Genomic DNA, 17,940 nt, shown 5'->3' with positions numbered 1-17,940 from the left:
GGACCAGATGGAGTACCTGGTAAAGTACTCAAATCCTGTGCTTACCAGCTCTCAGCAGTCTTCACTAAGATCTTTAATCTCTCCCTGACACATGCCATTGTCTCAAGCCAGCTACTATAGTCCCCATGCCCAAAAACTCAACCACCAGCAATTTCAGTCACTATAGACCCATTGCCTTAACACCAGTAGTCGCTAAATTCTTTGAGAGACTAATGTCACATCACATTAAAGACTGCCTCCCTCCTGCCTTTGACCCATATCAATTTGCATACAGACCAAACCAGTCCACTGATGATGCTATCCCCACAGCCCTCCATACTGCTCTGAGCCACCTGGAAAAGCCGGGGACCACTGTAAAGATGCTCTTCATTGATTACAGCTCAGCTTTTAATACCATCATCCCTGACATCCTTGTGGACAAGCTGGCTGCCCTGGACTTTTCCTCAGCCACTTGTGCCTGGATCAAAGACTTTCTTACAAACTGCCCACAGACTGTCAAGATCGGCGCTCACAGCTCCTCCACTCCATCAGGCTGTGTGCTGAGCCCTTTTCTGTATGACATCTACACCCATGACTGTACTCCCACCCACCCCACCAACACAATAATTAAATTTGTGGATGACACCACCTTGGTGGGGCTCATAATTGAAGGGGACAGGTTGGCCTACAGGGACGAGGTGTAGCAGCTGGCAGAGTGGTGTGCCAAAAAAAAAAACCTGGCTCTTAACACAGAGAAAATAAAGGAGGTGGTCATAGACTTCAGGAGGCACAAAGCTGACCCCGCTCCCCTTTACATCAATGGAGACTGCGTGGAGAGGGTCCGCACCTTTAAATTCCTGGGGACTCATATCTCTGAGGACCTCTCCTGGTCAGCTAACTAGATAGATAGATAGATCGATAGATCGATAGATCGATCGATCGATCGATCTTTGTTGTCATTGTTTTAGAAACAATGAAACACAGTTTAGCAGTTCTTGGTACTGGTAGTGCATAATGCAAGGAACAAGGAATAAAATAGGCACATAAGAACAAAATAACACAAAAGAAACATAATAAAGAGACATAAAAGCAATAAATAGGCATTTTCCTTGGGGGAGGGTGTTTGTTGCCCCTCACTGGTGAAGTTGGGGCAGGGGAGGTGGGGTTGCGCATCTGACAGCTTGAGGGTAGAAACTGTTTTTTAGTCTGTTTGATGCAGCTCTGATGAGTCTGTATCTCCTTCCAGAGGGTAGTCGGGATAACAGATGATGTCCATGGTGGGCATGGTCCTTTAAAATACAGCTGGCCTTCTTTTGTAGTTGGTTAGTGTAAATGTCTTTGAGGGGAGGTAGTGGTGTATCAATTATGTGCTCTGCCACCCTCACCACCCGCTGCAAGTCCTTCCTGTCCTCTGCAGTGCAGCTGGAAAACCACACCATACAACAGTAGGTCAGGAGACTCTCTATTGCAAATCGATAAAAGGGAGGGAGGCAAGCTTGCTTTAACTTCCTAATGCTGGAAGTAAAGCATCTGTTGGGCTTTCCCCACCTGGTGAGAGATGCTTGTGGTCCAGGTGAGCTCAGCCAAGATGTGGATGCCAAGGAACTTGAAGGTCTCCACCCTCTCCACCTCCTCACCGTGTAGGCAGAGGGCAGAGTGTTCAGTGCACCTCTATCTCCTAAAGTCCACTATCATTTCCTTAGTTTTTGAAATGTTTAAGAAGAAGAAGCCTTTATTTGTCACATGCACACTCAAGCACAGTGAAATTCATCCTCTGCATTTAGCCCATCTGAAGCAGTGAATACACACACACACACACACACACACACACACACACACACACAAGTGAGCACACACACACTAGAGCAGTGGGCAGCCATACTACAGCACCTGGGAAACAGTTAGGGATTAGGTACCTTGCTCAAGGGCACTTCAGCCCAAGGCTGCTCCATGTTAACCTAACTGCACATCTTTGAACTGTGGGGGAAACCAGAGCACCTGGAGGAAACCCACACAGACACAGGGAGAACATGCAAACTCCACACAGAAAGGCCCCCCATTGGCCACTGGGCTTGAACCCAGAACCTTCTTGCTGTGAGGCGATAGTGCTAACCACTACACCACCATGCTACCCACACACCACCATTCCACCCACACACCACCATGCCACCCACTAAGTCCAGGTTATTGTCTGAACACCATTTTGTTAAGTGCTGGACCTCCTCCCTGTAGGCTGTCTTGTTGTTGTTAGTTATCATTCCCACTATCATGGTATCATCAGCAAATTTGACGATGAGTGTTACTGGTGTGGATGGGGGAACAGTCATGGGTGAAGAGGGAGTAGAGGAGGGGGCTGAGGACACACCCCTGTGGTGTGCCTGAGTTCAAGATGAGAGTGTAAAATCCAATGTGTAATGTCCATGTAATGAATGTGTAAAATCCAATCCTGACATTCTGTGGTCTGTTACTTAGGAAATCCAATATCCAAGTGCACAGTGAATTGCCTAAGCCCAGGTCACTCAGCTTTTGAACTAGCCTGTGGGGAATAACTGTATTAAAGGTGGAGCTAAAATCCACGACAGCATTCGCACGTAGGTGTTTTTTCTGATCCAAGTGTGTGAGAGCTGTGTGGAGAGCAGTGATTATTGCATCCTCTGTCAACCTGTTTGCTCTATAAGCGTACTGATGTTGGTCAAGGTCAGCAGGGATGGCCATTTTAATGTGAGAGAGGATGAGTCTCTCGAAACATTGAGTGATGATGGGGGTTAGGGAAACTGGGCAATAGTCATTGAGGCAGTTCACTGTACTTTTCTTCAGTATTGGGATGATGGTAGCTGATTTCAAGCAAGTGGGGACTGTGGACTGTTTGAGTAATAGGTTGAAGATGGTTGTAAATACCTCTGCTAGCTGGTCTGCACAGTCTCTGAGGATCCTGCCAGTGATTCCATCTGGACCGGCTGCTTTCCTTGCGTTGACTCTCCGCAGGGTGGCTCTGACCTGGTGTTGATACAGCTGTATGGGGTCATCCTTCCTTGGAAGTGCTGGGTGGATGTTGGCCTCCCTGTTTCGTCGATTGAAGCCAGAAAAGAAGCGGGTCAGTGTGTCCAGCAGAGTCCGGTCCATGGGGTTTGTGAGTATGTTGTTGTCCTTGTAGCCAGTCAGAGTTTTTATCCCCTGCCACATACCTTTGGAGTTATTGCTATTAAAGTGTTCCTCTATGCACTGCTTGTGCCTGCACTTGGCCTCTCTGATGCCCCTCTTCAGGTTTCTCCGTGCTGTTTTGTAGGCCTGCAGATCCCCAGATTTAAACACAGAGTCAAGTGTTTTGAGCAGGCCCCGAACCTTACTGTTGAGCCATGGTTTATGATTGGGTAACACTAACAGTTTTTGTCTCAGTCACACTCTCAGCACAGAAGTTAATGTATGAGAGGACAGCTGTCGTGTGTCTCTCCAGGTCTGCCTCCTCAGCAAAAACTCCCCAGTCTGTATCTTCAAAACAGTCCTGCAGGGCTGAGGTGGCTTCCTTAGCCCATACTTTGATTGTCTTTGTGGATGGTTTCTGTCTGCAGCTGAGTGGTTTGTATGATGGAATCAGAGACAGAGAGAGATGATCTGAGAGTCCCAGGTGTGGCAGAGGGCTGGCTTTGAAAGCATCTGATGTGTTGCAGTAGTCTTGATCTAAAATGTTCTTTTCTCTTGTTGGAAAGTTTACATATTTATGGAATTTGGGCAGAACTGATTTCAAGTTGACATGATTAAAGTCTCCTGCCACTATAACAATACTGTCTGGTTGTGCTGACAGATGCTGGCTAATGGAGTGGTATAACTTCTCCATAGCTAGCCTAGCGTTAGCTTGTGGCGGCACATACACAGCTGTTATGATGGCCTATGTATTTTATATTTTTGATAATTTTCAGTCAGGATTTCGTGCCAATCATAGCACTGAAACAGCGCTGATTAAAGTTATAAATGACATACGTCTTAATACTGATGCAGGCAAAACATTGGTCCTGGTATTACTGGACCTCAGTGTAGCTTTTGATACTGTTGATCACAACATACTGCTATATCAACTTGAACACTGGGTTGGATTGACTGGTAAAGTTATCAATTGGTTAAAATCATACTTAAAAGATAGAAGCTTCTTTGTTACCCTGGGAAATTGTTCCTCAACGTCAATGCCCTTGACCTGTGGTGTCCCCCAGGGGTCGATTCTTGGACCATTACTTTTCAACCTTTATATGCTCCCACTTGGGCAAATTATCAATAATAATTCAATTTTGTATCACTGCTATGCAGATGATACCCAAATTTATTTTGCTCTATCACCTAATGACTATGACCCCCTTGAATGTCTCTACCAGTGCATTGATCAAATCAATAGCTGGATGTCACAAAATTTTCTTCAGTTGAACACAGATAAAACAGAAGTAATTCTATTTGGAAAAAAGATGAAAGACTCAGGATTACCACTATTCTTGACACAAAAGGGATTAAAACTAAAGAAATGGTTAAAAATCTTGGTGTTTTCATTGACAGCGAGCTAAACTTTGACAGTCACATGAAAGCAATCACTAAAACGGCATTTTATCACCTAAAAAACATTTCCAAACTAAGAGGACTTATGTCAAAAAATGATCTGGAAAAACTAATACATGCCTTCATCTCTAGTAGGGTTGATTACTGCAATGGCCTTTTCACAGGCCTGCCAAAAAAGACCATCAAACGACTTCAGCTGGTTCAAAATGCAGTGGCGAGGGTTCTCACATGAACAAAAAGAATAGAGCACATTACCCCAATTCTAAGGTCCCTTCACTGGCTTCCAGTAAGCTACAGAATTGACTTTAAAGTATTGCTGCTGGTGTATAAATCTCTAAATGGCACAGGGCCCAATTACCTCTCTGATATGTTGCAGCGGCCTAACCCAATCAGATCTACCAGATCACAACAGAAAAATTTACTATTAAAACCAGTTGTTAAAACAAAGTGTGGTGAAGCAGCTTTTAGCTACTATGCAGTACAGCTATGGAACCAACTGCCAGAGGACATTAAAAATGCTCCTGCTGTTGGCAGCTTCAAATCTAGGTTAAAGACCAAGCTGTTTTCAGATGCTTTCTGTTAAATAATTAATATTTTTACATTTTTTATAATCTTTACTTTCTCTGCATGTTTTAAATTTACTTTAATTTTATTCTATTTTATTCCGCTGGTTTCTTTTTTTCTCCTTTTTTCTTTTTGGCATTTTATTATTTTATTTCTACTATTGTTTAATTCTTATTATTTTCTTTTAATTCTTTTAATTAATTGTTTTAGATTAAAAATAAAATTATTTTATGTAATTTTATTTCTCTATTGTTTACTGTCTTTGTTTTTGCTTCTGTAAAGCACATTGAACTGCCATTGTGTATGAAATGTGCTATATAAATAAACTTGCTTTGCCTTGCCTATGTAAACTCCCTCGGCAAGTAGAAAGGTCTACACAGCAGCATTAAATACTCTATGTCTGGCGAGCAGTAAGTGTCTTTAACTGTAGCATTTGTGTACCAGCTGTTGTTTAAATAAATACAAAGTTCTCCTCCTCTACTCTTACCGGAGTGAATGGTCCTGTCTGCTCTGAAGATAGCGTGGCCCACTAACTCAATAGCAGCATTCGGGATGTTTTGGTCAAGCCCAGTCTCCGTAATTATCATCACACAGTGGTTCAGACTGTGTGATGTGATCTGCAGTCGTAGCTCATCCACTTTGTTGTTTAGCGACCAGGAATTAGCGAGAAAAAGACTTGGGACCACCAGTTTGTGAGGGTTAGCTTTTAGCTTCACCTGTAGCCCCCCTCTCTTCCCCCTCTCTGCTTTCTGTGTTGCCACTGTCTTCTCCACCTTTGCAGAGGGGTGTTGAGCCCCTTGCTCTCAGAAGAGCACCGAATCTCCAGAGGGATGGAATCCCAGTTGTCAGCCTTGAACTTGCAGTGAATATCATTCAAACCTGAAAACAGCTCAGCTCTGCTGTACTGTACACACACAGTTTCAAAACCCCACAAGAAAAACACAAGAAAAACCAAAGTAGCTGCCAAAACGTGAGGAGCGCTGGGCTGCTGCGTCTGGACGCACCGCCATCTTAGCCATTGTGAGGAAGGCCCAACGCTGAATTCACTTCCTGAGAGTCTTCAGAAGGAACAGACTGGAGGAGAGGCTGTTGGTGACCTTCTATCACTCCACCAATGAGAGTGTGCTGGCTTTCTCCATCACTGTGTGGTATGCTGGCTGCACAGCGGCTGACAAGAAACAGCTGAAGAGGGTGATAAGGTCAGTTGAAAAGACAATTGGCTGTCCTATGCCCTCCCTGGATGACATTGTTAGCTCCTGATGCCTCTCCAGAACTAGGAAGATCATTCGCGACCACCTACATTCCGGACACCACCTGCTCAGCCTGCTGCCCTCTGTAAGGAGGTACAGAAGCATAAACAGCAGAACAAACAGACTGAAAAACAGCTTCTTTCCATGAGCTGTCAGGACACTTAATACGCACATGGGTCGCTAAAATGCTCTTTTGCTTATTTTTATTATGAAGTGCAATAACTTTTAACTACCTCAGTTATTTATTTATTTATTTATTCTATTTTAATGACATGACCAATATTTTTGTTTTTATGTGTTCTTGTTTTTATGTATGTTTTTGTTCTTATGTGTTTTTAATACACCTTCAGTTGTGGCATGTCAATTTCATTGTATGGGTGACTGTGCAATGACAATAAAGGCTATCTCTCTTAGAGTGCATAACTCCACCAGTGCCACATATTCAAATATGCACATACACACACACACACACACGCAAAAAAAACAAAAACAAAAAACAATCTGGATCCGCATACATACGGTATCTGGGTTCCATCAAAATCTAATCAATTGTTCCTTGCCCCTTGAAACCTTTCCTTCAAATTTCATCAAAATCCTTTCACTACATTTGAGTTACATTGTAAAAAGAAAAATGGAGGCAAAAACACAACCTCGGGCGGCACGGTGGTGTAGTGGTTAGCGCTGTCGCCTCACAGCAAGAAGGTCCTGGGTTCGAGCCCCGGGGCCGGCGAGGGCCTTTCTGTGCGAGTTTGCATGTTCTCCCCGTGTCCGCGTGGGTTTCCTCCGGGTGCTCCGGTTTCCCCCACAGTCCAAAGACATGCAGGTTAGGTTAACTGGTGACTCTAAATTGACCGTAGGTGTGAATGTGAGTGTGAATGGTTGTCTGTGTCTATGTGTCAGCCCTGTGATGACCTGGCGACTTGTCCAGGGTGTACCCCGCCTTTCGCCCGTAGTCAGCTGGGATAGGCTCCAGCTTGCCTGCGACCCTGTAGAAGGATAAAGCGGCTAGAGATAATGAGATGAGATGAGAAACACAACCTCTTCCAACAAAGTTGGCGGAGGTAATAACGAAGGCGAATTCTCATGCATTCCTGCTATTGTGCGTTATTTCGCCATCTGTTGTCTAAACAATGCAATTACCAGGAAAAACAAAGAGATTATGCAACCTGATGAAAATCATGTTTCATTGTTTATTTAATCAATTCAAATCATCATAAGTTTGTATCTCAATTTATTGTCACATAGTATATCATTACATGCCTAACTTTGAGAGACCTACCAATCATATAAAGAAAGAAACTGTGCAAGCCATGTGTCCGGATGGAGCTCAAAATGACACGTTGAAAGCATGTTGTCCAATGAGCATTTATCTCTCTTCCCATAAAAACAGCAAGTACACAAACACCTACTAGACACAATTTGATGCACGGGCTTCAGTGGATGTCTGTTAGCTCTTGCCTGGGGCTTCAAAGGAGATTTTCACGTAGGCTGCTTTATTCCCATAATTGAGTAGAACATGCAAGTAGAGTTGAAGGAATTTCTGTATAACTGCTGAGTTCAGGATTTTGAGTAAGTGAGAAAAATCCATTGTACTCTGCCAGTCATCAATAAAAAGTGTTAGCGTTAATGCAGGCCTCATTTTGCTAGTAATGGTGGTAATTAATTAAAGCCATGTAATCAGACCACCCTCCAATTTACTGTTGGCAAGAAGAAACATTACCTTGTTTTCGTCCCAAAGAGCTCTGAAGTGACATTATTTTCCCCTTGTCCTTCTCTAAGGTTTATTTCACATATTTTTATACAAGTATAGCCTAAAGCAGCTGAGCACAAATGAACTAATGCACTAATCAAGGTGAAAATTGGTTGTTTCATTTCTATGTTATGGGCTGGGCTTCACAAAGCAAATTGCTAATGCTAAAGTTGTCTGCAGTGTCTTGCAAAAGTATTCATCCCCCTTGATGTTTGTCCTGTTTTGTCACATTACAAGCTGGAATTAAAATGGATTTTTGGAGGGTTAGCGCCATTTGATTTACACAACATGCATACCACTTTAAAGGTGCAAATTGTTGTTTTATTGTGACACAAATAATAATTAAGATGAAAAAACAGAAATCTCGAGTGTGCATAGGTGTTCACTCCCCAAAGTCAATACTTTGTAGAGCCACCTTTTGCTGCAATTACAGATGCAAGTATCTTGGGGTATGTCTCTATTAGCTTAGCATATCCAGACACTGAGATTTTTGCCCATTCCTCAAGGAAAAACTGCTCCAACTCTTTCACGTTAGATGGGTTACATTGGTGTACAACAGTCTTCAAGTTATGCCACAGATTCTCAATTGGATCGTGGTCTGGATTTTGACTAGGCCATTCCAAGACATTTACATGTTTCCCTTTAAACCACTCCAGTGTAGCTTTAGCAGTATGTTTAGGGTCATTGTCCTGCTGGAACATAAACCTTCATCCCAGTCTCAAACCTCTGGCTGACTCAAACAGGTTTTCCTCCAGAATTGCCCTGTATTTAGTGCCATCCTTCTTTCCTTCAGTCCTGACCAGCATTCCTGTCCCCGCAGATGAAAAATATCCCCACAGTGTGATGCTGCCACCACCATGCTTCACTGTAGGAATGGTGTTTTCAGGGTGTTGGGTTTGCACCACACATGCCATGGGAAACCATGATGGCCAGAAAGATCAATTTTAGTCTCCTTTGACCAGAGAATCTTCTTCCATGTATTTGAGGAGTCTGCCACATGCTGTTGGGCAAGCTCCAAACATGTTTTCTTAAGCAATGACTTTTTTCTGGCCACTCTTCCATAAAGCCCCACTCCGTGGAGTGTACAGCTTAAAGTGGTCCTATGGACAGATACTCCCATCTCCGCTGTGGATCTCTGCAGCTCCTTCAGTGTTATCTTTGGTGTCTTTGTTGCATCTCTGATTAATGCCCTCCTTGCTTGGTCTGTGGGTCTTGGTGGGCAGCCTTCTCTTGTCAGATTTGTAGTGGTGACATATTCTTTCCATTTTTATATAATAGATTTAATATTGCTCCCTGAGATATTCAAAGTTTGGGATATATATTTTTTTATAACCCAACTCTGATCATACTTCTTCACAACTTTGTCTCTGACATGTTTGGAGTGCTCCCTGATTTTCATGTTTCTTTCTTAGTAGTGTTGCAGAGTCAGGGTCCTTCCAGAACAGGTTGATTTATACAGACATCATGTGAGAGATCATGTGACACTTTGATTGCATACAGGTGGATCCATCCATCCATCCATTATCTGTAACTGCTTAGCCTGTGCAGGGTTGTGGGCAAGCTGGAGCCTATCCAAGTTGACTATGGGCGAGAGGCGGGGTACACCCTGGACAATGTGTCAGGTCATCGCAGGGTGGACACATAGACACAAACAACCATTCACACTCGCATTCACTCCTATGGTCAATTTAGAGCCACCAATTAACCTAACCTACATGTCTTTGGGCTGTGGGGAAAACCGGACCACCCAGAGGAAACCCACACAGACATGGGGAGAACATACAAACTCCTCACAAAAAGGCCCTTGTCAGCTTCTGGACTCGAACCCAGGACCTTCTTGCTGTGTGGCAACAGTGCTAACCACTACACCATCATGCCATCTTAATAATTTAATTATGTGACTTATGAAATTAATTGGGGCAGCAGGGTGGTGTAGTGGTTAGCACTGTCACCTCACAGCAAGAAGGTCTGGGTTCAAGCCCTATGGCCGGCGAGGGCCTTTCTGTGTGGAGTTTGCATGTTCTCCCCATGTCTGCGTGGGTTTCCTCCAGGTGCTCCGGTTTCCCCCACAGTCCAAAGACATGCAGGTTAGGTTAACTAGTGACTCTAAATTGACTGTAGGTGTGAATGTGAGTGTGAATGGTTGTCTGTGTCTATGTGTCAGCCCTGTGATGACCTGGCGACTTGTCCAGGGTGTACCCCGCCTTTCGCCTGTAGTCAGCTGGGATAGGCTCCAGCTTGCCTGCGACCCTATAGAACAGGATAAAGCGGCTAGAGATAATGAGATGAGATGAGATGAAATTAATTGGTTGGACCAGCTCTTATTTAGGGGTTTCATACGAAAGGAGGTGAATACCTAAGCACACTCCAATTTTTTTTTCATCTTATTGTTTATGTCACAATAAAACAACAATTTGCACCTTTTAAGTTGTTAAAATTAATTTTAATTCCTGCTTGTAATGCAACAAAACAGGACAAACACCAACGGGGATGAATATTTTTGCAAGACACTGTACCTATCAAACTCTGCTATTTCCGACCAAAGTTTATTTTGCTTTGTAATGTCTCAATACACAGTTAATGAGAGGTTGTGCCTGACAGGATAAGATAAAACCACAGTTAAGTTTTTTGTTCCAGACATGAAATGTGTCTGGATAGTATTGCAGGCAGGAACTATAGTTGTGGACACTGTGTGCATTATGGTGTCATGTATTAGAAGAGTTTTCATCCATCCATTATCTGTAGCCACTTATCCTGTCCTACAGGGTCACAGGCAAGCTGGAGCCTATTCCAGCTAACTATGGGCGAGAGGCAGGGTACACCCTGGACAAGTCACCAGGTCATTGCAGGGCTGACACATAGACACAGACAACCATTCACACCTATGGTCAACATACCTATGGTCAACTTAGAGCCACCAGTTAGCCTAACCTTTGGACTGTGGGGGAAACCGGAGCACCCAGAGGAAACCCACCCGAACAGCATGCAAACTCCACAGAGAAAGGCCCTCGGTGGCCGCTGGGCTCAAACCCAGGACCTTCTTGCTGTGAGGCAACAGTGATAACCACTACACCACCGTGCTGCCCATTAGAAGAGCTTTTGGTTGTTAAATGTGACTTGGAGAAACATTTTTTACACTTTTTTTTGAAACATGTAGCATTCCTGGTTTGTTTTATGTGTATAATCATCCAAATCCTTATACTTAAAATGTGTGAAACAACCAACAGGGTCTCTGTTAACTTTGAGAGTAGCATTCAAGCATGAGTGAAAAGTCATGTGCATTAGGAAGGCAGGAACTATTTTATGATGATTAGATGGATGTAAGGAGGAGTGGTGCAATGGTTAGCACTGTTGCCTCACAGCAAGAAGGTTTTGAGTTCGAACCTTGTGGCCTTTATGTGTAGAGTTTGCTCCCATAGTCCAAAGATATGCAGATTAGGTCAACTGGTTACTCTAAATTGACCACAGGTGTGAATGTGATATGTTGTGATATGTGTTATGCAGTAGTTTGGTGAACTGCCTGGGGTATACCCTGCCTCTTGCCTGAAGTCAGCTGGGATTGGCTCCAGCTTCCACCACGTCCCTGATGGAGAAGTGCTATAGATGAAAGTGGTATGCATGTAAGGATACAGTTTTGCACTATGGAACCAAGGACATAAATCTTTATGTTGGATACATAATCAGACTTGGTTTACTTCTGATAACAATTTCAATGGACCACGTAGACCTTTGAAAACACTCATGGGATAAACTGGCATGGTTTTGTGCTAACGGTCTCTCTAATCTTGTGTTCTCTCTCTCAGCTCCTGCAAACGCACAGATTGTTCACTCTGGCCAGGCATGTGTGGTGAAGGAGGATAACATCAGTGAGAGGATCTACACCATCCGTGAAGGTGACACACTCGTGTTACAGTGCCTGGTTAAGGGACATCCACGGCCACAGGTACACACATGCACACACATTCACTATCAAATCACAACAACCTGGTCAGGACTGAATGAAAGATGGATGGCATTAAATAGAGGGCAATTCTGGAGGAAAACCTGTTTGAGTCAGCCAGAGGTTTGAGACTGAGATGAAGGTTCATGTTCCAGCAGGACAATGACTCTAAACACACTGCTAAAGCTACACTGGAGTGGTTTAAAGGGAAACATTTAAATGTCTTGGAATAGCCTAGTCAAATCCAGACCTCAATCCAATTAAGAACCTGTGGCATAACTTGAAGTGAACTTGAACTGTACACTAACGCAACCCATCTAACTTGAAGAAGTTGGAGCAGTTTTGTCTTGAGGAATGGGCAAAAATCCCAGTGGCTAGATGTGCTAAGCTAATAGAGACATACCCCAAGAAGCTTGCAGCTGAGATTAATTGCAGCAAAAGGTGGCTCTACAAAGTATTGACTTTGGGGGGTGAATCCCTATGTACACTCCAGAGTTCTTTTTTTTCTTAACTTTATTATTGTTTGTGTCACAATAAAACAACAATTTTCACCTTTAAAGTTGTTGGCATCCTGTGTAAATCAAATAGTGCTAACCCCCCAAAAAATCTATTTTAATTCCAACTTGTAATGTGACAAAACAGGACAAACACCAAGGGGAATGAGTACTTTTGCAAGATGCTGTATGTCATTTTCAGATTGGGGGATGGTTATGATGGTTGTTGATACCCAGAGGACCTGAGTGTGTGCTGGTGGAACCTGCTGGGCGATTCCCCTCCTGAATAGTATGGCCACAGGCTGCATTAGCTGCTTCTTCTGTGGAGACAGTGTGGGCAGAGGCCTTGAAATGGGGATGATCGGGCCCATGTTAATTTGTTTTCTGAGCAGCACCTGGGTTTCGGCACCAGTGTTACAATTTTGGCAGTGCTTCACTAAAAGAACATAGTTGATCCAGGATCCAGGGTAAAAGTCCCTATCAATTTTTTCATCGGTGTTCATGCCCTTGGCATGGTGTTAACATAAAACTTTCTAAAGACATGTAGCTTTCCAGCCCACTTGCCATTTTCTAGTCAGCTTTCTTTGTGCTCAACTCATGGCAACACATACACATTCTCGGCTCACTGCTGAACCTACTACAACAGAAAGATTGGTATGAAATAGTATTTATGTTTATTTATTTGTTTGTAATGTAATTTGATTAATTTGAAGTAATTGTACGGATTTGTACTTGGGAAGCTTATAGAAAGGAGAGTGCACTGAGAGAGAGGTTTAATTTTTCATTCCTAACAAGTATGTTAAGTCAGTTATAAGTTATGAAAACATAGAAATGGCAGTTAGATTTGCATTATTCTTGTATTTGAGGAACTGCATTTCTCATAATGTGTGTGCATCTTGGCTGGGAGATACTGCTAATGTTTACTACAGGATGATTTAGAGCAGAAATGATCTGAGGAACACTAAAGAAAACCTGTTCTCTTGCTGACTTGAATAAAGAGAAAATGTAAAAAAAAAAAAAAAAAAAAAAAAGAATAAAGGGAGGGTGAAAAACCATCCAGCAACTACATGCAGGCTAGAGAGATTGGGGTAGACTGTGAGACTGTGTATGCTTGCAGCTTTCTTCAAAATTCTTCAGCACTGGACTGTATGAAACACACACAGCCACGAAAATGCCTCTACTATGGTGACTGGATTCTCACAGGCTTAAAACTTACCTTTTTTTCAAGGAAAAACACCCCCAACCATCCAACACAATGTGGAGTATTCTTCAAAAATACGTAGCTTGCAAGTTTGTGAAAAAGAACCACAGAAAGAACTTTTGTGGCATACTACAAGAGTATGCCATAAGTTATTAGGTTTTTTTAAATGCCAAAATGTATTTCATATATATATATAGACTACTACTGTTCCACATCACATCCAGCAACAGAGCTGAGGAATTTTAGTATCATATATCATAATCACAAAAAATGCCACTTATCAAAGTCTGGTTCATGGGGGCAGCAGTTCAAGCAGAGATGCCCAGGCCTCCTTCTCCCCAGCCACCTCCTCCAGCTTTTCTGGAGGGACACCAAGGTGTTCTCAATAATATAATCTCTCCAGCAGGCCCTGATTCTGCCCTAGGGTCTCCTTCCATTTGGACATGCCCGGAACACCTCGCCTACGAGGCATCTGAAAGGCATCTTAGACAGATGCTGAACCAACTTGGCTGGCTCCTTTGATATGCAGGAGCAGCGAAGCTGGATTTTTTTTTTCCCTGAAGGAATTTCTTCACAAATTTAAGGAAAATTATGAGTAATGTACATTTCTGTATCATGTAGTGATATGTTACAAGTTGAAAATAAAATTAACATGTAAAAGCCACTGATGGAGGTTTTGCACCAGATAGTGTTGGCTCCTTACAGCTCCATGGTCCCTGGTTTGATTCTGAGCTCAGGTTACTCTCTTTGAAGATCCTTTTGAGTTTCCTCTGGGTTCTCTGGTTTCCTCCTACCTCTCAAAAACATGCCAGTAGGTAAATTTGCTCCAAGGTATGAATGAGTGTGTGAGAAACTGTATATATTCCTGCCTTGCATCAAGTGTTCCTGAGACAGGATCCAGCTCCACTTTGACCCTAACAAGGATGAAGTACAATATGAAGGCAAAGTAAACCAAAAAGCAAACACATTAATTTCACTCATTTTTTTTTCTGTTTAGTTTAGTTTGCTCAGATTTAATATCACACAAGTACAATCTACTACTTGACATCTCATCATCTTTAACACTGTGATCCTGTCATCACAACTCGAGGATGTGCACGTGTGTGGGCGTTTTTTCCACACTGAGAACTGAAGAGATAGGGTGCTGAGTACAGACACCAAGGATGGAAGGATAAGAGTGAAAAGACAAGGTGTGTGTAGCTTTGAAACCTCTCATGGTCTTTGCAGTTGAGGTGCCTGTCCTTGTGTGTGCAATTATCAGTCTATATATAACCTCGGCAAATCAAAACAAGTGGAGATGGTAAGCAATTTTCCCTGCAAGTTTTTATCTTGTTTTGTCAAATCATGGATTATGTTAAGATTTTACGCTGACAATTAAGTTAAAAATACAGTGCTGATGAACTAATCTGCCCAAAAAAAGCAATATGGTCACAACAGCTTGTTTTCTTTTGGAATATTGTCTAGCTGTTATAATCTAGCTGTATAGTCTAACTTCCCACAAGCTGGTCTAATGGTTAGTGTGTCTGCCTTTCATCCGGGAGCTCACAAGTTCTATTGTACCTACTGCTGCAATACGGGTGTGAGTAGGGAGTCAAATGCTCATAGTTACCAGAAGACCAGCACCCCCACTATAACCTTAATTATGTAATAGGTGAGAGGCCAAGGGCCACTGAAATGGAGATCGGTGCTGCCTGATGTGCCTTAAAGGACTCGTTAGCACTTGGATGGGTGACTGCCTGGGAATATCAGGAGCTTGCACAGGAAGGATTTTGACTTTGATAGTCTAGCTTTGTTTCTCTATCCTTGACTTGCAAGTGACATCAAAGCAAAATAGAAACCCAGATGTCGGCCATGTTAGTGGATATACAAATATGGGGTCAAGCGACATTCCATATAAAACATAGTCATGCGTGCGCAACTATCTTTGTTTTTCCACTACTTTAAGCATTCTTTTAGCTATGCCATATCTTTGTGCTGTATAGGGTTGTGGTCACAACAGTACTCGTGACCATAGCACATTCCGATGTTTTAGAATTCTGTCCATGATTCAGAAAGAAGGTGAGGAAACTCTGAGGCTTAGTGTGGAGAGGAGATGAGCATGGCTGAACAACATTGGCAGGGCTGATCTAACAGAGGCTAAAACCAAAACAGCTCGTGTTTGCAGTAATCATTTTATCTCAGGTGAGATTCAAAAGCTTTCTCGATAATATCATGGAAGAATTTTATTTCATGTTGCTAGAATTTTGCTATAAAATGAGTGTTCTTTTGTCGTGGTTCACTCAGTCGTTGTTATCATTTTAACGCGTGTATTACCATTTCACTTCTAGGATCGCCAGCAAAATTATACAATAGAAACAATCCAGACTGGGCACCCACTCAGAAAATGGGCTATGTTTCATCCAAGGTTGGACTTGATTCTTCGACAGCTAAACCAGATAGAATGTGATTGTCAGGGACGCGGTAGGAGATGGATGCAAGTGCAGAAGTGATGTTTATTTACAATTGTGAAAAACCACAGGCAAACAATCCAAAAAGGCAGGCAATCTCAAAAACAGGAAGCAAGTAAAAAGGTAAGGCGAGGCACGAACAGACTGTCACAGGTAACGAGAAAAACAGGAACTAGGAACAGGCACAAAAATCTCAAAACCAGGAAATCAAACATGGAAACTAAGGCTCAATAATGGGCACTGATGTGGCGTAATACTTCACACAGAGTGTGTGTTTTCTGAGTCTCTATATAGGTGCACTGACGCACCTTAATTCCGTGCAGGTGAGCCTCATTAAAAGCGCGTGCAAGAATCTGCTCGGCGTGCACACAGTCTGGAGTGCGCCCGAGAGTCCTTCAGGTGCACGTGCCAAAACGTGCAGGGATGACAGTCAGTGCATTTACATGCACATCCAAATCGAGCTACTGTCGGTAATTGAGCTAAGGGTCCCAGCAGGGGTGCCAGAGAAATCCAATCCTACATGCACACAAGGAAATCGAGCTATTGTGTGAGGTACATTGTGCACCCGAGCCACAGGTGGCGCTACACGCCCCATCGTGTTGGTACACTTCCGGTTGTTGTCATGAAGAAGAGCTATTCAAGAGTATAAACAAAGTTATCAGTTCCGTGTTTATTCGTTCTCCTTGTTCCTCCTGACCTCTTCTGCTGCTTGCTACTACTACTGTTGTCATGCCGACCGAGGCTGTTGTGTTTCCCGCTTGTGGTCTCGTCACTCGTCACTTCCGGAAGGGCCAGTGCTGAAGTAAGTAGCTCGACTACGTAGCTCGATAGGGTTTACATGCACTAAGTAGCTCGGCTACAATCGCATAATCTAGGTCGCGTAGCTCGATTACGACAAATCCAGTTTGGTTCGATTTCAGCCGAGCTACGGCAGAAATTTGATTTTCTCTATGTGCATGTAAATGCACTGAGTGATGTCTGGGTACTCAATGGTCGGAAGAAGCATCTTATCTTCAGAAAAGTCTGACTTTTTTATATAATATGGGTCAAAACCACACATATCTATCTTCACTCAACCGTTTGAATTGTGGTAATACTGAGAAAATTCAGCATTGTTTACAGACATGCTTTCAGCGACTGCCATCCTAGTTGCTTTGTATATCCACCATCATGGTGGATGCTCATGATGTAGCACATTTTGATCACATGCTTTCAAGTCATCTATAGCAGGGTTCAAGAACCCCTGGGGGTTCATGGTGACATTGCAGAAGGTTCATAAGACTGGTAGAAATGCCATTGGCACATTTAAGTTACGTCTCATCTCGTCTTCATCCGCTTATCCAGGGCCAGGTCACGGAGGCAGCAGTCTGAGCATGGAAGCCCAAACTTCCCTTTCCCCAGACACCTCGGCCAGCTCCTCGGGAAGAACACCGAGGCGTTCCCAGGCCAGCCGAGAGACACAGTCCCTCCAGCATGTCCTGGGTCTTCCCTGGGGCCTCCTCCCGGGGGGACATGCCTGGAACACCTCCCCAGGGAGGCGTCCAGGAGGCATTCGAAAGAGATGCCCGAGCCACCTCAGCTGATTCCTCTCGATGAGGAGGAGCAGCGGCTCTACTCCGAGCTCCTCCCGAGTGACTGTGCTTCTCACCCTATCTCTAAGGGAGTGCCCAGCCACCCTGCAAAGGAAACTCATTTTGGCCGCTTGTATCCGCGATCTTGTTCTTTCGGTCATTACCCAAAGCTCATGACCATAGGTGACAGTCAGAACGTAGATCG

The 17,940-nt window shown here is 43.4% G+C and overlaps 1 protein-coding gene across 1 annotated transcript in view; it reads left to right on the top strand.

The window, feature by feature from the left end:
* Positions 1 to 17,940, top strand: part of LOC132889128 (MAM domain-containing glycosylphosphatidylinositol anchor protein 1) — a 700,848-nt gene that overhangs the window by 166,372 nt on the left and 516,536 nt on the right. Inside the window, exon 3 of the mRNA XM_060925323.1 lies at positions 11,886 to 12,025. Within this exon, the coding sequence (XP_060781306.1) occupies positions 11,886 to 12,025 (140 nt within the window). The remainder of the gene's footprint in view (positions 1 to 11,885; positions 12,026 to 17,940) is intronic.

This window comes from Neoarius graeffei, chromosome 7 (assembly GCF_027579695.1).
Source record: "Neoarius graeffei isolate fNeoGra1 chromosome 7, fNeoGra1.pri, whole genome shotgun sequence".
NCBI classification, from domain to species: domain Eukaryota; kingdom Metazoa; phylum Chordata; class Actinopteri; order Siluriformes; family Ariidae; genus Neoarius; species Neoarius graeffei.
This window is presented reverse-complemented; position numbering and strand designations above follow the sequence as displayed.